Source organism: Muscardinus avellanarius, assembly GCF_963383645.1.
Source record: "Muscardinus avellanarius genome assembly, chromosome: 18".
Lineage (NCBI taxonomy): Eukaryota > Metazoa > Chordata > Mammalia > Rodentia > Gliridae > Muscardinus > Muscardinus avellanarius.
The window spans coordinates 43,988,282-44,008,054 of NC_137804.1; the positions used below are offsets into that span (position 1 = coordinate 43,988,282).

At 60.4% G+C, this 19,773-nt stretch overlaps 1 protein-coding gene across 4 annotated transcripts in view; it reads left to right on the plus strand.

Moving 5' to 3' along the window:
- Positions 1-1,225: 1,225 nt before the first annotated feature.
- EVI5L (ecotropic viral integration site 5 like) overlaps positions 1,226-19,773 on the plus strand; it is a gene marked incomplete at both ends in the record, with an annotated part of 28,666 nt that continues 10,118 nt past the window's right edge. For 3 of the 4 annotated variants that reach the window (XM_080715053.1, XM_080715054.1, XM_080715055.1), the window contains 9 exons: positions 13,127-13,269; positions 15,450-15,639; positions 15,888-16,112; positions 16,182-16,256; positions 16,760-16,885; positions 18,028-18,171; positions 18,264-18,353; positions 19,038-19,135; positions 19,224-19,284. In XM_080715053.1, coding sequence (XP_080571179.1) covers positions 13,133-13,269; positions 15,450-15,639; positions 15,888-16,112; positions 16,182-16,256; positions 16,760-16,885; positions 18,028-18,171; positions 18,264-18,353; positions 19,038-19,135; positions 19,224-19,284 — 1,146 coding nt within the window. Of the gene's footprint in view, positions 1,291-13,089; positions 13,270-15,449; positions 15,640-15,887; positions 16,113-16,181; positions 16,257-16,759; positions 16,886-18,027; positions 18,172-18,263; positions 18,354-19,037; positions 19,136-19,223; positions 19,285-19,773 lie in introns of those variants that run through there. The other variant, XM_080715052.1, reaches the window with a different exon arrangement.

The window sequence follows — 19,773 nt, forward strand, 5'->3', positions numbered from 1 at the left end:
GCCCATCAGCTGCAGAACCTACCCTTGTATCTTTTGCTGAGTCTTGTGCTGTCGGTGACTGTCCCTATATGGTCCCTTGACTCCTATTTCTTCCCTGCTTATTCGATCATTAATCCAACATATTCAGGCAGTTTCCAGGTGCAGGGCAATGCTGGGGTCTAGACCTGCAGAGCTTCCTAGGCCCTGCGTCCCCCTCCAGGAGAGCTACCAGTCTGGGAGGGTAGGGGGTGGCAAGGCCGTGTTAACAGAGGTCACAGAGCGATTATAACTTTGATGCAGGAACATGCCGCACACCTTGAGCCTCAAAAAAGATACTGATTCCAGCCTGGAATCCGGCCTGACTCTACTGTGCAATCCTTCCCAAGCTGATCGCCCCACCCACGGTACCGAGCCCAGCGCAGAGGATGCGCTTTCTGGCAACGCCCCTTTTCACGTCCAACCCAGAAGCCGGTCCTTTATCTGATCCCGCCCTGTCACAGGCATAGGCCACGCCCTCAGGCAGCCACGCCCCAATTTCATTCAATCCAGGCCTCAAACCCCACCGCCTGGCCGCCAACCTCACACCAATCTCACAGCCCCATTGGTGAGACAGTGTCGCTTCCCCGCCCTCCTTCAGTGTCACTGGCTTCCTAGATGTCAATCTTCATAGCTCCCCAACAGTCGCCTAGGCCGTGGTTTGAGGGGAAGATAATAATGGACATCTCAGGACGGCTCGTTATTGGGCAGAAAGCCCGGATCTGGGCGGGGCTTAGTGTCAAACGCCTGGCCTCCTGCCTAGGGTTCTTTAGAGCTGACGCCTTCCTTCAGAGACACACCCGCTCCTACCTCACCATTGGCCCTTCTAGGTGTTAATCAACTGGATTCTTCATTTCTATAGGCGGAATTACCCATCCATCATCGCTCCCCTCATTTCAATTCGCTCCTCTCCTGAGAGGCGGCCACCTCTGACCGTAGCCAGGGCCCGCCTCACAGAGTGACCGCGGATTGGGTAGCCGCCCCGTCACTCGTGGCCTGTGGGCGGAGTCAGAGTGTCTGGGGGCGGTGAATTGGCTGGCCGGGCTCCGGGGGCGGGGCGTCGGTCCTGTCAGCGGGTGAAATGGCAGCGGCGGAGCCGGCGGCGGCCGCGGTCCCGGGGGGCGGCTGAGGGGGCCGGGCCGGGGCTGCTGGGCGCGCGGCGCGGCGGGGATCCGGCGGCGCCGCCCGGGACGGCGAGGCTGGGACGGCGATGGCGGCGCGCTCGGCGCAGGTAGGGCGGCGCGGGCCGGGCCTCCGGGGCGTCTGCTCGGGCCGGCGCTCCGTGCCGCGGCGGCGGGGGCCGGGCAGCATCGCGACGCAGGCCGTCGCGCTCCGGGACCCGCGCGCTGCGAGCCTCGGCGCCCCCAGCCCGGCCCTCGGTCCCCGGCCCCCGCCCACCCTGCCCCATCCCTCCCCGGGAGGGGCTCCCCTCCCCCACCGTGCCCTCCTCCCGCGCCCGGCAGGCCCCGGACCCCCGCCCACCCTTGAGGCTGAGCCTCCGGACCCCTCGCCGACGTTCCCTTCAAGACGCACCCATCCCCCATTCCGCAGACCCTCAAGAACCCCAAGCCCAAGACACCCTCCCCTCACCCAACCTCTGCCCGATCGCCAGGAACCCTCCCCATCTACACAGCCCTTGCCACGATGTCCCCCCATCTCTTGACTTGGCACCCTGTCTTATGCCCCTGGCCCGCCCCTCCCATCCCCAACGAGACCAGCCTCAAGGTCCTACCCCTTCCTTCTGACCCCACAGCACCCCTGCCTCACCTCTGAAACCAGCATCCCTACCCCTACCCGCAGGCCTCGGTCGGCTGTCCCAGCTCCCACCGCAGCCCCCATGCCCAAGGGCACCCTAACATCACTCCTCAGCACACTCGGCTAACTCCGCACACGCTGCCGATCCTGACCCCGCTGGATCTCAGCTTCCTCAAGAACCCTCCTCTTGATCAGGCCCTCGCTATATCCTGGGCCAGCCCCTCTCCTCCCTTGTAGACACGCCTTCCCCCACCCATCTTCCTGAGAACCCTAAACACACACCGTAGGTCACTTGGACCCCCGGCATACAAAGAGAAACTTGGGCGCTCCAACACAGACCCAAGTGTTTGGGGTCACACAGACCTAGGACTGCTATACACACCCTGAATCCCACCAGCCTGGCCCTCCCGGGACCCTCCGCAGCTCCCCCAGCCCAGGCAGAGGCTCAGGGGTCTGTGAGATGACTGACCGCCTGCCCCTCCACCCAGCCAGCACCCACACCAGGGCCCCAGAGGACATCGGAGCTCCAGAATCTCCCAGGGCCCCTGTGGGCGCCGGCCTCGGGCCTCTTCCCCTATCTTTCTCTCCCACATTTTCTCATTCCAGAGAGGAGACTCACTCTCCTAAACCAAAGTGTCCCAAAAGGAGGCACTGTGCACCCCCGGTGGGGAGGGAGGGGGTTCCGACCGCGCCCGGCCCTGGTCCCGAGTCTGACCGGACTGGTAGGACCAGCATCCTGACCCCGTTGCGCCTGCCGACCTCGGATGGCAGGGCCAGCGCGGCCATCTGGGCTGCTCATCAGGACAGGCCCTGACAGCCCTGCGAGCTCTCTCACCCACCGCCAGTGTGTGGGGCCAACACAGAACAGCTCCACGCTGTCCTGACACTTGAGATATGCTGGGGCTGGGTCGGGACCTGCCAGAAGTAGACGGCTCTTTGTTCAGGAGGAGAAAAAAGAGGCCGGAGGAGAACAGGAGGGAGCGCTGCGCTGCCACTGAGCGCCCCCGCCTCTTCCCAGACAGTGTAGGCTCTCCCCGCTCGGACTCTGGCACCCAGGTCCCACCTGTGGGTCACCCCCTCTGCGGTCGACTGCGGGCGGTTTGGAAGGAATCGCGGGTGGCTTGGCCCTGGCACAAAGGATAAGGCGAGACAGATCACAGGCAGAACTGGCCAGAATCTGTGGCTTAGGATGGCAGTTTCAAGGGGGCATCCACACCAATCCAGCCCCAGCACAGCACGGCCACCGAGTGCTCAGGCCCCTCCTAACGACCACCGCACGCCCAGAAGCCCAGGCCTCCGTGTGGATAGTCACAGATGCCTGGCACCCTTAGGGCAACTTGTCTTGGCTCGGGCCTCAACCTTTCCATCTGGAAAGTGGGGGGTTAAGCTTAGGATGGTGCTTTCGACCGCAGGGAAGCCGGTGCGATCGGGGTGTGGCCCTGAATGTTCTCCAGTGTCATGTGGAAGGGGACAGTCGGGTCTAGGAGGGCAGTCAGCTTCCCAAGGGAGGTAGCAGTCTCTGGCCACCCTGGTCCCTGGGCTGGCTAGATTGTTTCTTCAAGGCTGTATTGCAGGAAGCTTCTGGAATCCAGGCTGGGAGGATGAGGATGGCTGTGGGATTTGTGGCCAAGGAGGCTCCTCCTGGGAGGACTGAGGGGAGTGAGGAGGGCTGGGGCTGCCCGCCGGCCACCCAGATGCCCAGGTAGACGCCAGCCTCCGGTGGATGGAGGCCTGTGCTGCCCACCTGCTGAAGGCAGGGGTGGAGGAAAGGCCCAGGGGAGACAAACCCCGGAGCCTCTCCAGGCGGGTGTGCAGGGCTGCGAATGTGAACCTGGGGGAGCTGGGGAGGCTCCCGGAGAGGGCGTGCATGTCGAGTGGGCAGAGCTTGCCCTAGCCTCGGGTGGGGGCCGGCCTCTGTGGGGGCCAGAGGGCAAGGAAGAATGTTTCAAGTTGTTATTGGTGAGCCAGGCACGGTGGCACACACTTGCAATTCCAGTACTTGGGAGGCTGAGACAGGAGACAGGAGGTTTGCGGCATTTTAGTGAGGCCCTCTGCAACTTAGTGACACACTGTTTAAAAAAAAAAGCCAGGCGCACTGGCTCACGCCTGTAATCTCAGTGTTTGCGGCCAGCCTCAGCTCCTTAGTGAGACCGTGTTTCAAAATAAAGAATAAAAAATGGGGCCGGGGGTGTAGCTTGAAGGTCAAATGCCCCTGGGTTCCATCCCAGTACGGAAAAAAAAAAAGTGGGGCTGAGAGTGTATCTCAGGTAGAGTGCCCCTGGGTTCTGTCCTTCATCCTCAGGGACACAGACACACAGACACAAACAGTAACCTATGGAGCCCCGCCCCATCCAGGGGATGAATCAGGTGCTGGGGTGCAGGGGCGTGTGGAACCCATGTGGCCCTGCTGCACTGGAGCCCACCCTCTAGCCAGCACAGGAGAGCTGAACCCACAAGTGCTCGCTGACCAAGCCAGTGCCAGGTGCTTGGCCCTGGGCCGGGTTCTTTTACCTAGTACCCACTTAACCCTCGGAAGAACCAGGAGGAGCCGGGGCTCCAGCCCTCACACCGTGGGGAGCAGGAGACTGCGAACGGTGTGCCAGCGGAAGAGCCGGGAAGCAGGGCCTGGGCATCCCGGGATGTCTGCAGGGCATGGCAGGGGCGGCGTGTGGATGCAGCCACGCCAGATGTGCCAGGGAGGGGTCCTCGGCAGGGAGCCTTGGCAGAGGCCCGGGAGGCGCCCGCGCGACCCACGCACATGTGCGACTCCACCATGCTCCCGAAGGGCTCCGTCCAGCCGGCCTCGGTGTCCCACTGTGGGGCAGCCCTGGAGTGGGACCGCGAGTAGGACCTGGGGAGCAGCACGCGTGCCCTGGAAGCCACGGGGCAGCAGGGGGAGAGGTGATATACAAGGAGCTGGAGCCTGGGGTTGGCGGACGCCGTCCCCGGAGGGCGCTCGCATGCACTCCCGTTTAGTCGCGCGGCGGCCTCCCTGTGCGGGTGCCACCACTCTCACGCCAGCAGCAAGTCCCACGGGGCAGGGCGCCTCAAGCACCCAGCAGATGCTCCGGGAAGACTTGTTTAGTCTCAGGAGCTGACGGGCTTCCCTACTCAGCTGCCTCTGTATTTTCCTGCGTGTGTGTGTGTGTGTGTGTGTGTGTGTGTGTGTGTGTGTGTGTCTGCCTGCCTGCCTGCCTGCCTGCCTGTCTGTCCGCCCGCCTGCCTATCTGTCTGTCACTGGGGATTGAACCCAGGGCATTCTACCTCTGAGCTACACCCCAGTCCTATTTTATTTTTTCTTCTGAAACGATGTCTCCCTACGTTGCTGAGGCTGGCCTCCAACCTGCAATTCTCTTGTCTCAGCCTCCCAGGTGCTGGGATTAGAGCTGGCACCATGCCCGCTTGAGCTGCTTCTGAAAGAGCAGGTCAGGCCTCCTGCCTTGGAGGGCCTTGGAGGCAGGGCAGGCACCCTCCCCCTCCTCTGTCCAGCCCGCGAGCACCCGCAGCTGGCACGGGCGACAGCAGGATCCCGTCTTGGCCCTGAGAAGCTGAGAATCTTTGAGATGTCTCTTTTCTTACCCCTGTCCCTGGAAGACCCAGTGGGGGCTTTCATTTTCTTTATCATTCTTGAGGGACATTAAAATAGGTAAAAATAAGAGATTTGCCCAAAATGAACCTATTATGGGGCAGAAAGTCAGCTGATAAAAATATAGCATAGTAAACTTATTTATTTTTTAGGTCAAAAGGAATTCTACTAGGTGTGGTGTCCCATGCCTGTAATCCCAGTACTTGGGAAGCTGAGATAGGAGGATCACAGGTTTGAGGCCAGCCTCAGCAATTTACCAAAGCCTCTAGCAACTTAGTAAGACCATGTTTAAAAAAAAAAAATTAGATAGGGCTACAGTATAGCTTAGAGGTAGAATGCCCCTGGGTTCAATCCCCACTACCAAAAAGAAAAAAAAAAAGACAAAGAAAAAGGAATTCCACAGGTCAAAATGGCCTACCCCTCAGGTCTTGCCCTGAAGGTCTGTGCTGCTGCTGTTATTACCAATAATAATGATGATAGTTTTGCGGTGTTTAATCTTTAAACAGGACCCGTGGAGCAGGGAGATGCTGTGCTATTTCCACAAGCCTTGCCTGTGATACGGGTCTCTGGGGTCCCATTCTGACCTGCCCTCATGGAGCCCTCCATCCCCAGAGCAAAGAGCATGGGCCACACCCGCTCTAAACACAAGGCAGGTTTAGACTCGTTAATTCCACCAATAAAGCTTGTAAGGCAAGTAGCACCATTGGCCCTGTGAGTGGGTTAAACACCGGGGTGAAGCCGGGCGTGGGGCCCGTGCGGGGCGCACGCGGGTCATCCCAGCATTCGGGAGGCTGAGACCGGAGGATCGCGGTTCGCGGCCAGCCTCAGCTGCTTAGTGAGGCCCTCTGCAACTCAGTGAGACCCTGTTTCAAAAAAAGAATAAAAAATAGGGCTGGGGGTGTCGCTCAGAGGTAGAAGGCCCCTGGGTTCCATCCCAGACCCGCAAAAACAAAAAATACACGAGGTAAAGCTTGTGGTACCTGAGGTCACGCGGGCTAGACGAGGGGTCTGAAGCCGGGCAGCTGCAGCCCCAACACCTGCACCCAAGGGTCAGGAGGCAGGAACTCCCGGAGCAGGGCGATGCGGCAAGAATTGGGCATGCTCCGGGCCAGGCAGGGACCTCCGCACCCCAGCCGCCATCGCGGGCCGCTTGCCGGTCGGTTGTCCACCCCTCAGGGAGGAGGACGACCCAGAAGGCTGGCCAGGCCGTCTCCCCAGGACCCGGAGCCCCAGGGTGGTTGGGCGGGCAGAGCGGGTGGCGGGCACCATTCACGCCTCCAGATCCGGAATTGAGTCTGTGCCCCCGAGGGTCATCGGGAGAGAAGGAGCAGCCATGAGAGGGAGGAGGGAGGGCAGAGCAGAAGGCCCTCGAGCCTCCGCCACAGACACGGCGCTCGTGAGACGCGCCGAGGGGACGCTCGCTCTCCCCACTGGATACGATGGCCGGTTCACTAAGAGCACACCGCACGGTTCCCATAGAGAACGCCTAGGCAGGAGGATTGCAGAGGCTGGCGAGCGGTGGGTGCGGTCAGGGGAGAGGCCCTGGGGCAGGAAACCTGCATGCCAATCCTTCCCCGCAGCCTAGGACAGCCAGCAGTGGCCCTCTGTCACTAGGGCACCTCTCTGTCTGTTTTGCTTGGTGTTACTGGGGATGGAACCCAGGAGCGATCTACCTCCAACCTACACCCGAGCACTATTTTATTCTCATTTTGAAACAGGGTCTTGCTAAGTTGCGTAGAGCCTCCCTAAGTGGCTGAGGCTGGCCACAAACCTGTGGTCCTCCTGTCTCTGCCTCCCAGGTATTGGGATTACAAGCTTGCGCCGCCATGCTTGTTATAACCCTCACCTGCTTTCCTATCTACACTGGTACAAAATCTTTGTGTGTGCGTGTGTGTATGGTACTGGACCCAAGAGCATCCTACCACTGAGGTACACCTCCAGGACCCCCTTTTTGTGCTACTGGGGATTAAACTCAGGGGCACTCTACCTCTGAGCTACACCCCCAGCCCTTTTAATTTTTGTTTTGAAACAGGGTCTTGCTAGATTGCCAAGAGCCTTGCTACATTGCCAAGATGGGTCTCAACCCCGCGATCCTCCTGTCTCAGCCTCCCAAGTACTGGGATTACAAGTGTGTGCCACCATGACCATCTCCCAGCCCTTTATTATTATTAAAAAAAAATTTTTTTTTTTTTTGGTGGTACTGGGGGTGGAACCCAGAGGCTTTCTACCTTCGGGCTATACTCCCAGACCCATTTTTATATTTTATTTAGAAAGAGGGTCTCACTAAGTTGCTGAGAGCCTCACTAAGTAGCTGAGGCTGGCTTTGAACCTGTGCGATCCTCCTGCCTCAGCCTCCCAAGTGCGGGGATTACAAGCGTGCGCTACCACGCCCGGCTATTATTTTTTTAATTTTTAAAAAAAAAATTTTGGTGGTACTGGGGTTCCTGGAAACCCTTCTACCTCCGGGCTACACTCCCAGACCTATTTTATATTTTTTTATTTGGAAACAGGGTCTCTTAAGCCAGCGCATCTGGCTTAGAAAGTGTACAATCCTTCTGTCTCCACCTCCCAAGCGCGTGGATTACAAGCGTGCACCACCACGCACGGCCTTATTTTAAATTTTTATTTATTTATGTATTTATTTATTTATTTATTTATTTTGGTGGTACTGGGGGTGGAACCCAGAGGCTTTCTACCTCCGGGCTATACTCCCAGACCTTTTTTTTATATATATTTTATTTGGAAACAGGGTCTCACTAAGTTGCAGAGGGCCTCGCTAAGCAGCTGAGGCTGGCTTCGAACCCGTGCGATCCTCCTGTCTCAGCCTCCCAAGCGCGGGGATTACAAGCGTGCGCCATCACGCCCGGCTTATTTTAAATTTTTAAATAGGGTCTCGCTAAGTTGCCCAGGCCGACCTGGAACCTGCAATTCTCCTGCCTCGGCCTCCCAAATATTGGGGTTACAGATGTATGCCACTGTACCTGGCTATAAAATCGTTCTTAAATGTTTTAGGCCCAGGGATATGGCTCAGTGGCAGAGTGCCTGCTTAAAAAATGCCAAGTCTGGGTCAATCTTCTGCACTGCAAAAATGTGTGTGTTGATAGTTTATTTTGCAATGCAGCTTTAGGTTTCTAGAGAAATTGCAGCGATGGTAGCGTTCACACAGTCCCCATACTCAGTCTTCCCTGCTCCTGCTGTCTTGTCCACGCTACAGCAGATGCACCAGGGGTGATACCTTATTGTCCACCAAAGTTCAGGCTTTCCGGGTTTCCTCAGTTTCCCCCAACGCCCTTTCCCCGCCCGAGGCCCCACATGATCCTTGGTCATCGCCTCTCCTTGGGCTCCTCGGGGCTCAGCGGCTTCGCGCCTGTGTGTTTGGATGCCTTGACAGTGTGGAGGACGGCTGGTGTTCTGTGCGGTGTCCCTGGCCCGGGCCTCCCGGGGTAGGCGAACGCTTTTCCCGTGCTTGGAGTGGGGTGCTGGGTTTGGAGAGGGGAGGACCACAGAGGCGAAGGACCTTCCCGCACACATACACCCCAGCAAGGGCACGTGCTGCCCTCATGGCTTACAGCCACTGACGTTGACCTTGATCAGAGCCGAGCGGCACGGGTCTTCCCATCTCCAGCCAGTCACAGCTGTTTACTGGGCGCCTCCTGACTACCAAGCAGTGCTCTCGAAACTTGGAGCAGAAAACCAAGGCCTTTGCCCCCCACATGCTCATCATCGCCCAGAGGGCAGGCGGGCGGCTGGCGAAGTCCTTGCCACAGACATGCTGGGCATGCGGGGTAGATGTCTCTGGGAGAGGAAGGAGAGAAGCCAGGCACGCTGGCACACACCTGGAATCCCAGTCAGCACCCAGGAAGCCAACACTGAAGGCTCCAGGTGCAAGACCAGCCGCAGCAATCAGCTGGGGTTATGGCTCGGAGAAGGCCCGGGTTGTGTCTCCAGTACCACAGAAAAGGAAGAAAGGAGAGAGGAGCCAGCGGGACAGCTCAGGAGCAGGCTGACAGGAAGGAGACCCCGGTACACAGGCCGTCCCCGCCTGGGGAAGAGCCCGGGCAGGGTAATCCCAAGTACTGGGATTACAGCCAGGCACCAGCACCATACCTGGCTCCGGAGGCCCCTTGGATAGAGCCATAGCAGGGACAGAGTGCCCAGACGGAGGGGTCTCCTAGGCCCGGCAGGAGGCAGGCCACAGGCCTGGGCTGGAGAGAAGAGGCCTGCGGGGTGCGAGACTGGTGGTGGGCTGCATGAGGAGGAGGGCGGCTAGGCTGTGGTGGGAGGTGGCTTGACCCTGCCCAGGCAGACACTCGCCCGCAGGAGGGAAAGGACCAGCCTTACTTTCTGCAGGAGTATGGAGTTCTATCTAGCTGAAAAGATCAACCCAAGTCACGTGTGGTGGCGCGCGCTTGTAATCCCAGTATTCCGGAGGCTGAGACAGAAGGATGGCGGACAGCCTCAGCTACTTAGTGAGGTCTTTTGCAACTCAGGGCTGCGGGTGTCGCTCAGTGGTAGAATAACCCTGGGTTCCATCCCCAGTACTACCAAAACAAAAGCAAAAACAAAAAAACTGATCTTCCTGCCTGAGCCTCCAAATTACTGGGATTTTAGGCATGGCCAGCACACCCAGCCTCTACATATCTTTTATTATAAGCATTTATCTCAGTCTGTGATAGAAAGTCGGAGTGACTTTCTTTTCTCCCTGGACACTCCCTAAGGGCAGGGATGACTCCTGCCCCTGTGGGTAAGTCAGGGGAATTGGGCAGCGGAGCTGTTAGGGAGCCAGTTGGCAATCCTGGCTAGTCCTTAGTAGAAAGAGAACCCGGAAATGGGGTTTTCACAATTGCCAGCATACATGTGGTCATTTAAACTCCAAAAGAAAGCCGGGAGTGGTGGCGCACGCTTGTAATCCCCGCGCTTGGGAGGCTGAGACAGGAGGCTCGCAGGTGTGAAGCCAGCCCAAGCAATTTACCAAGGCTCGCGGCAACTTAGCAAGACCCTATTTCCATAACATAAATAATAATAATAAATTTAATAATAATTAAATTAATTAAATAATTTAATAAACATAAATTTAAAAATAGAACTGGTGGTCAAGCTTAAAAGTGAAATGCCCCTTGGTTTAATCCCCAGCACCCCCTAAAAAGAGCCCGGCATGGTGGCGCACACCTGTAAGCCCAGCACTTGGCAGGCCGAGGGGGAGGAGCACTGCGGAGGCCCAAGGACAGCCTCAGTGACTTACAAGAGCTCAGCCTTAGCGGAGCCCTGTCTCGAAATAAAAATAAGATGGGGCGGGGTACAGCTCGGAGGGAGAGCGCCCCTGAGTTCAATCCCCAGTTTCAAAAAAGGAAAAATCACCCGGGCGTGGGGGCGCAGGCTTGTCATCCCAGCATCCGGGAGGCTGAGACAGAAAATCGGGGCTCGCGGGCAGCCTCAGCTACTTAGTGAGGCCCGCTGCAACTCAGTGAGACCCTGTTTCAAAATAAAGAATAAAAAATAGGCCATGGGGTGTAGTTCAGAGGTCGAATGTCCCTGGGTTTTATCTCCAGACCTACAAAAAAAAAAAAAAAAAGCCAAAATAGGGCAAGGGTGTAGCTCAGAGGTAGAATGCCCCTGGGTTCAATCTCCAGTACTTAAAAAAAGTAAAAAGAAACCCAAAGTGACATCCCCAGGGCGCGAAAAGTGAGGCCAACGCAGGACAGTGCCACCGGGAGAAGCCTGGCCATAGGCAGGCCACGCAGCGAGGGCTTCGGGAAGGACGGCCGGAGAGGGGAGGCGCGGGCCCGGCCAGCTCGTGCATGAAGCACCGCGTGTTGTGTGTGTGTTTGTGAGGGCACTGTGTGTGAGTGCACGTGAGGCAGTGTGCGTGAGTTAGTGTGTGGGTGTGGGTGTGAATGAGTGCTGGTGGGTGTGAGAGAGGGAGTGTGTGTGTGTGCACGCCCGTGTCCCGCCGCATGTGCCTAAACACACAGGCTTTAGGATGATGATTTCCGGGCTGTGTTTAGAGTCTGGGGATGAGTCAAAGTTCCAGAGAGATCAGAAGGTTCCTGCCTCTCGGACTGTAAATTTCATCCCTGTGTATTTAATACATTTTATTCCTTTTTGAAATACACATTAATATGTGGTAAATAGCTGAGCAGACTCTGCTGTTAGCTGGTGCCTGGGATTTAGGGTTGTATTATCAGAAACCCGGAGCTGAACCATGCTCTCGGGGTCCAAGTCAGCCCCCTCTGCTCATCGGGAGAGGGTGGCGCCAGGCCACCGGCCACACGTGCTTGTCCTCTGAGCTGTCACCGTCCCCAGACCCGCTCCTCCGCCCTGCCGCCTCCTGTCCTCCCAGTTCTGGGGCCGCCATGCCAGGGTCTGTGCTGGACAGAGCCTTTGACCCGTCCACAGCCCGGCGGCCTGCGCCCTGGCCGGCAACAGACCGACTGCAGCTGGCCCAGATCAGCCCCCACTGGCCCTCTCAGGAACCATGGGCTCCTGGTTCAGCCTACGGCAGCTTGTTCTCAGAACCGGTGGTTCCTGCCAGCCAGGCAACAGAATGGTTTCTACCCTTCACCAAAATCCAGAGCCCTCAGCACCCAGCCGACGAGGCGCTCCCAGGGACAGGAGACAGAGCCAGCCACCGAGCCAAAGGAGGGGCTGGACCGAGGGCATGGTCAGGGTGGAGTCCCTGAGGCCTGGGCTGCCAGAAGGTGCCCGGGGACCCCGCAGAGCAGACGCCTGGTGCAGGGCGCACGGCTGGGGCCTCTGCTGCCCTGGGCTCCCCTCTCCTGAGGCCACTGGCACTTCCTGGGCTCACTAGCAAGAAGCGCGGCTGGCAGGAGGCACACTGTCCCTGGCCCCCCTGCCCAGAGCCCCGCCTCTGACCTTGGGAGCCCTGTGGGGACCAGCAGCCCCTGCCCAGGCTCTGGGAGCCCAAGAGCCCTCCTGGCCCATGTCAGGGGTCAAGAGCAGGCAGGTATCGGGCGCCGTTCACCCACATGCTGTGCCATAGGCTGCTTGGTTCTCACAGCCCCCCGAGGTGGGTCCTGTAGGGTCTCAGTCTTTGCAGACCAGAGAAGCCAGTGCCCGACCCAAGGCCACCTGCTGGTTCAGGGAGCCAGGCCTCAGTTCAGACAGGCCCATCTGAGCCCCGAGCCCCTATTTTTTGGACAGTGCTGAGTTGCTCCCACCAGGCCAGGATGGAGGACTAGAGTCCCTGAAGCCCCAGGGGGTCAGGGAGACCACACGCCCCACATGGTGGCCCGGCTCAGGACGCAGTGCTGGCTGGGCTGTGCGGCCACGGGGCAGATTCCCAGCACTGACGCGTCTGGCCTCCCAGCCAGGGGAGCCGACTCTTCCAGCCTCGCCAGACAATTAACAGCAGAGAATAATTGCCTCTGGCTGTGCCAGCAGCCCACTTTGCTTGATGAGATGGGGCAGGTCAGGCCCGAGGCGGGGCTCCCAGGACAGGCGACAGCCACGCCACGCCACGCAGGGCTTGCGCACCCGAGGCCCTGCAGGCGCCTTGGGCCTCGAGTGGCAGAACGCCTCTGGCCCGGCCTTGTGTAGACCCCGGGTGTGGAGCTGAACCTAGCCAGCTTGCCTGGGGACAGCGGGACGCTCGGGCCTGGCAGTGATCCCCACACCCAGGGTCTGAGGCAAAGCGGCCAGGATAGCTCTCGTCGGGAATGGGCGTGCTGGCGGCCACCCCATGTCCGCCCCATGTGTCTCTGGCCCCCAGACAGAGCTGTGACCTGGCTCAACCCCCAGCGGAGCAGCCTGCCCACCATGGCGAGCCCCACACTGAGCCCCGACTCCTCGTCCCAGGAGGCCCTGTCAGCCCCCACCTGTTCCCCAACCTCTGACTCTGAGAACCTCAGCCCCGATGAGCTGGAGCTGCTGGCCAAGCTGGAGGAGCAGAACCGGTGAGTGCGGAGGCCAGCCGGGGTGGGCCTGGGCGCAGCCCGGGCCCTGAGAAGTTCCCAGGCCTTGGCCCTGGAGCTGGGCAGCGCTGCCCGGCAGACATCCCCATGACAGGGACCTCGCGACACCTGGCGGGGGACATCCTTCATCCTCCCAGCCCGGGCTGACGTCAGTCCCCCATTCAGACGAAGAGACCGAGTTTTCAAAGGTGAAATGAATCTGGCTGTCCTTTATGAAGCCATGTTTGGAGGGAAGAGCTTAGAGCACCACTTCCCGGCCAGGCATGGTGGTACAGGCCCAGACACCCAGTACTCGAGAGGCTGAAACGGAAGGGTCGCAGGCTAGAGGCCAGCCTCAGCTAAACTAGGGAGACCTTGTTTCAAAATCAAAGACAAAGCCCGGCACAGCGACACATGCCTAATCCCAGTACTTGAGAGGCTAAAACAGGCAGATCATAGATTCAAGACCAGCCTCAGCAAGTTAGTGAGACTCCGTCTCAAAATAAAAACTAAAAACTAAAAAAAGGGCTGGCAGTATAGCTCGGAGGTAGAACGCCATCAGGTTAAATTCCAGTATCAAACAAACAAATAAACAAACAAACAAACACTATTCTGGAGCTAGGCCCAGTGGCGCGTGGCTGCAATCCTAGTCTTGGGAGGCTGAAACAGGAGGATTGCAGGTTCAAGGCCAGCCTCAGCAAGAGACTGAGAAGCTTACTGAGACTCTGTTTCAAAATAAAAAGGGCTGGGGTGTACCTGAGAGGTAGAATGCCCCTGGGTTCAATCTTCAATACAAAAAGCAAAAAATTTTAAAAAGGGCCGGGGATGGAGCTTGAAGGTGGATAGCCCCCGAGTTCTGTCTCCAATCCCAAGAAATAAAAATAAATAAAGGAAAGCGCTGCCCCTCTTCCCCGCTGGCCTTTCCCATCTCAGAATGTGCATGTGTGTGAGAGGGATGGGGAGGGAGGAGCCCACCGCTTCACACATGCTAGGCCGCTGCTACACCCCTGTCCCAGAATGTAGGTTTTGTGTGTGTGTGTGTGTGTGTGTGTGTGTGGTACTGGGGGTGGAACCCGGGGCAAGCTGCCTCTGAGCTACCCCCCCCCAGCCCTATTTTTTATTCTTTATTTTGAAACAGGGTCTCACTGAGTTGCAAAGGGCCTAAGTAGCTGAGGCTGTCCGTGAACTGCAATCCTCCGGTCTCAGCCTCCTGAATGCCGGGGTTACAAGTGTGCCCCACCACGCCCGGCTCAGAATGTAGGTTTAATGTTACCCAGGTACCGATCAGGTAAAGGTGATGGGCAAGGAGCCGAGGCGGCACGCAGGGCCACACCAGGGAGCCCCGGCTGGCAGGAGGCAGGGAGGCCCTGAGCCCGCATGCTCTTGTCCACGGGAAGGAGCAGGCAGGCGGGCTGTGGTCCGCTGGTTTGACTTGTTCCTGCGGGCTAGGGGCTGCGGCTGGCCCTGGTGCCTGGCTGGGAGGCGAGGTGGGCAGGTGTGGGCTCTGGGTTGGCGGGTTTGCGTAGGCACCAGGGGCATTCTCTAACTCCAGGAACTGGCTGGCCTTGAGAGGAGCATTCCACTGTCCCCCCAGGGTCTGCAAGCCCTGGTGTCAGAGCGTCAGAAGTTTGTAGTTACCGGGGGGTGGGGTGGCGCACACCTGTCATCCCAGTTCTTGGGAGACTGAGACGGGAGTACCATAGGACAGTCTCAGCAACCAGTGAGACGCATCAACCTAGTGAGGCCCTGTTTCAAAATAAAAATAAAATAGGGCTGGGGTATAGCTTGGAAGTAGAATGCTCCTGGGTTCAGCCCCTAATAACATAAAATGGAAAAAGAAAGAAATCCATGTTACTACAGCTCCTGCCAGCCGGGCGTCTCAGCTTGCTCTCTCTGCCCTCCTATACGGCGTCGCTCACTCCCAAACCTGCCTGCAGGGCTGCTCTGAGATGAGGAACCCGTGGTGCTCGGCCGGTGCCTGCTCCGAGGGGGAGCAATGGAGCTCCTGGGGCCGATGGATGAGGGCCGTGGCTCAGAGAGCTCAGGTCACTGGGCAAGGCTGCCCAGCAAGGGCGATGTGCACCTGGTCCCTGGTGTCCTCTGACCCCCAGGAGCAGGCGCTGGGCTCCCCGAGGCCCCGCTCCCGTGAGTCACTGGCGCCCCCTCCCACCGGCCCTCCCCAGGCTCCTGGAAGCCGACTCCAAGTCCATGCGCTCCATGAACGGCTCGCGGAGGAACAGCGGCTCCTCGCTGGTGTCCAGCTCCTCGGCCTCCTCCAACCTGAGCCACCTGGAGGAGGACACGTGGGTCCTGTGGGGCCGCATCGCCAACGAGTGGGAGGAGTGGCGGCGCCGGAAGGAGAAGCTGCTTAAGGTGGCGGCGGCCAGGCAGGCCAGCAGGGAGGGTGCAGGCGCAGGCGGCCACTCGGCCACCAGGCATGCCAGGGCCCAGCCCAGGCCGCGGGGCAGACGCGGAGGTGTGCAGCCAGGGCAGGGGACGGGACGTGGGGCGGGCTGCCCTCCGTGCCCACTAAGCTTGGGCAGCAGCGGCCCTGCGGGCGGAGTGGGCACAGCCGCACCCACCTCGAGCCGGCCCCAGCCTCCCGTCCGCCCGCCCGGCAGGAGCTGATCCGAAAGGGCATCCCGCACCACTTCCGGGCCATCGTGTGGCAGCTCCTGTGCAGTGCCACGGACATGCCGGTCAAGAACCAGTACTCGGAGCTGCTCAAGATGTCCTCGCCCTGCGAGAAGCTCATCCGCAGGGACATTGCCCGCACCTACCCGGAGCACGAGTTCTTCAAGGGCCAGGACAGCCTGGGCCAGGAGGTCCTGTTCAACGTCATGAAGGTGAGGCCCGCGGCCCGGGCGGGCCCCGCCACGGGGCGGGGCTCACGCTGTGCTCCTCCCTCCCTCCAGGCGTACTCGCTGGTGGACCGCGAGGTGGGCTACTGCCAGGGCAGCGCTTTCATCGTGGGCCTGCTGCTCATGCAGGTAGGCACCGCCCCGTCTGCTGCCCCTGGGCCCAGAGCCCTCCCTGGCCCCCTGTGAGCGCTGAGGGCTCCAGGCCGCACCCTTGCCCTGGCCGACACAGAGCCGGGCTTCTGGGCAGCTCCCAGGGCTGGAAGGGACAAGCCAAGGGGCCTCAGGCACCCAGCGTGCTGCTTATGGGACCTGAGGGTGTTCTCCGGAGAAACCAAAGGGCTTCCGGGGAGGAGGGGACACTGGGGTGGCGGAGGCCTCTGCCAGGCGGGCGGGACTCGGGCCCTGGCAGGAGTCAGGCCTGGTCAGGCTCCGCCGTGTCCTGCAAGGTGGCCAAGCAGATGACTTGGGTCTCAGGCTCTCCATCATAAAACAGCAGCTCCTGTCAGGAGGTCCAGGTAGCCGGTAGGATCAGTGCCGAGAAATACAGTGGGAGCAGAGAGGCCCGTGTGCAGCGGGCCGGCAGGAGCCGCCAGTGCTTCCCGCCGCACTCAGAGCCCCTGCCCGAACCCCAGATGCCCGAGGAGGAGGCCTTCTGCGTGTTCGTGCGGCTGATGCAGGAGTACCGGCTGCGCGAGCTGTTCAAGCCCAGCATGGCCGAGCTGGGGCTCTGCATCTACCAGTTTGAGTACATGCTGCAGGTGAGCGGGGCAGGCAGCAGCCCAGGCCTCCCTGTGCCATCTCCTGTGCCCCTGCTTTGAAGTGTGCTCCGAGGACAGGACACGCCCCTCGCTCACACCAGGGCTCCCGGGGAGGGAGGGCCCGCTCTAGCAGAGGAAGCCTTGGTCCCTTCTCTCATGCTCGGGACGGTGGAGGGAGGGGTAGTGTTGCCTGCCTGCCACTGCTGATTGCCCAGAGCCCCAGACGTCTCTGTTGATAAATAGCATCCCCAAAGGGCCTGCCCCGTGTTCTCTTCCATGCAGGTACCCACGTGCACACACGCACCTCATTCACGCACAGCAGCCTGCTCTGAAGGCTCATGGCGGTGGCGTGCGGTCAGTGACCACCGCCCCCAGGCCTGGAGGACGAGCAGTGGCCAGCCCTCCCGAGGCCAAGCAGACACGTGAACGCGAGATGCAGAGGGCCCTGGCTCCGCCAGGAAGCCCAGTGCTTTTCCAGCCTCAGTTTCCCTCACGGTCACTCTCCAGAGCCCACGGGCATTCCCAGTGGTGCGTCGTGGAGGCTGAGACAGGAGGATCACAGGTTCAGCAATTTAATGAGGCTCTCAGCATTTTAGTGAGAACCTGTTCCAAAATAAAAATAAAATAGGGCTGGAGGTATAGCTAAGAGGCAAATGGCCCTGAGTCCGATCTCCAGTACCACAAAAAATAAACTAAAATAGGGCTGGGGTTGTAGGTTAGAGGTAGGATGGCCCTGGGCCCAACCCGCAGCACGGCGCACATGCGCACACACACACGCAGAGAGTCAGGCGTCTGCTGTGTGCTTCTGTGTGCAGAGTTTCACCCAGGGCCAGGAACATGGCAAGTGACCCATGGCACAGTGAGCCCTGTGCTAGCTCTGAGCAGGGCTGAGGCCTCTTCCCACCCGGCCCCAGCCCCAGAAGCTCCCCTGGGGTGCCGAGGCCCCACCAGCTGCTGCGAGCCCAGCAGGCGGCCCGAGCAGGCCGAGCTCCTGTGGCCTGGCCACCCCTGCCTGCCCCCGCCTCGAGTCCCTCAAATACAGGGAGCACCAAGAAGGGGCCCGCAGGCTCCGGAGGCCGGCAGGGGCCGCGGTGGCGTGGACAGCGCGACCCTCACGCCGCTCCGCTCGCCCCACCACACAGGAGCAGCTCCCGGACTTGAACACGCACTTCCGCTCGCAGAGCTTCCACACGTCCATGTACGCCTCGTCCTGGTTCCTCACGCTCTTCCTCACCACCTTCCCCCTGCCCGTCGCCACCCGCGTCTTCGACATCTTCATGTACGAGGTGAGGGCGCCCACGGGCAGAAGACGCCGGCCAGGGTGGGCCCGGGCAGGCATGGGAGGCTCACGGCGGCCGCCTGCCCGCCCGCCTTGCAGGGGCTGGAGATCGTGTTCCGGGTGGGCCTCGCCCTGCTTCAGGTGAACCAGACGGAGCTGATGCAGCTGGACATGGAGGGCATGTCCCAGGTAAGCCAGGAGGGCCCAGCCCGACGACCGTCCCGGGCCAGCGGCCTGCTGCGGGGGCGAGGAGGCCCCACCCTTAGCTGCCTGCAGTCCTCGCCACTCCAGGTCCCAAACCCTGCTGGCAAGTAGCCCTGGCTGGACCACTTGGCTTCTCTGGTGGCCCCAGCCCCAGTCCCCTGGCCAGGGTGAGGCACAGAGCTGCCCGGTGGCCCTGCCTGCGGGAGAAGGCCAACCTGCCTGCCACGGCCACGTCTCCATCATGCGGGCCCTGCCCCCAGCACCCGCCAGCTGGTGCTTTGGGGAAGAATACATAAAGACCATGGTTGTGTCCCAGAACACGGACTCCATTGTCGGCAACTGCCGGAGGGGGCGGCTGGGCTGGGGAGCAGGCCTGGGTCCACCCAGCTTACCTTAACCCTTCACAGAGGCTCTGGGCCGGGAGCGCCTACCCCTCCTCCATGAGGGCCCCCCCCCCCCCCCGCACCCACACTCCACCCAGCCCTTAGCCTTGGGGCTTTCGAGCCTGGATTTCTCCAGAAAATGAAGCCTTCCCCCCTCCCCGCTCTGGCTTCAAACTCAGTCACCCCTTTGCTATATACACGAGCAGGGCTGTGCAGGGACCCAGACACCTCGGCAAGACGCGGCTTGGGCCCGCGTGGCCGTGACCGCCTGCCCGTGTCCCCGCAGTACTTCCAGAGGGTCATCCCCCACCAGTTTGACAGCTGTCCAGACAAGCTGGTCCTCAAGGCCTACCAGGTCAAGTACAACCCCAAGAAGATGAAGAGGTCAGTGCAGACAGACGGCGGGGGCCAGAGCGGAGGGGCTGGTCCCCGCGGGTCGGACAGTGATCACAGGGACCCTCGCCCCCCGCAGGCTGGAGAAGGAGTATGCCGCCATGAAAAGCAAGGAGATGGAGGAGCAGATAGAGATCAAAGTGAGTCCGGCAGGCGGAAGGGGGGGTTCCTTAGGGAGGGCGCCCTCGACTCCCGGCCACTAGAGGGCGGCCCAGGCCAGCGGGGCCTGGCTCTGATGGTCTGGCCTCTGTCGCCTCCTTCGCCTGCCAGGCCAGCGTGGGAACCCCTGCCCCGGCCGGCATATTGTCATCGCTGGCAACACCACAGTGAATCAGACTGCCAGGGTCCACGCCCTTGGGCCCAACGTTGTGGGGAGACCATCAATAAACCACTAAAATAGCACGGACTCCACAGTGCTCTGAGGCAGGCCCGCGGCAGGCAGGGCAGGCATGCAGGCAGCGGAGGAGGGAGGCCCTGAGGACCTAGCTCTGCCCTGCAGACGGGACCGGAGTCGCTGAGCCGGGCAGGGCCAGGCGTGCAGGCCAGCGTGGGCGCCCACAGGGACCTGCGCCCTGCAGCCTCCGGGGCTCCTTGAGCCCGGGCCGTCACCTTAGCCTCGCCCTTCACAC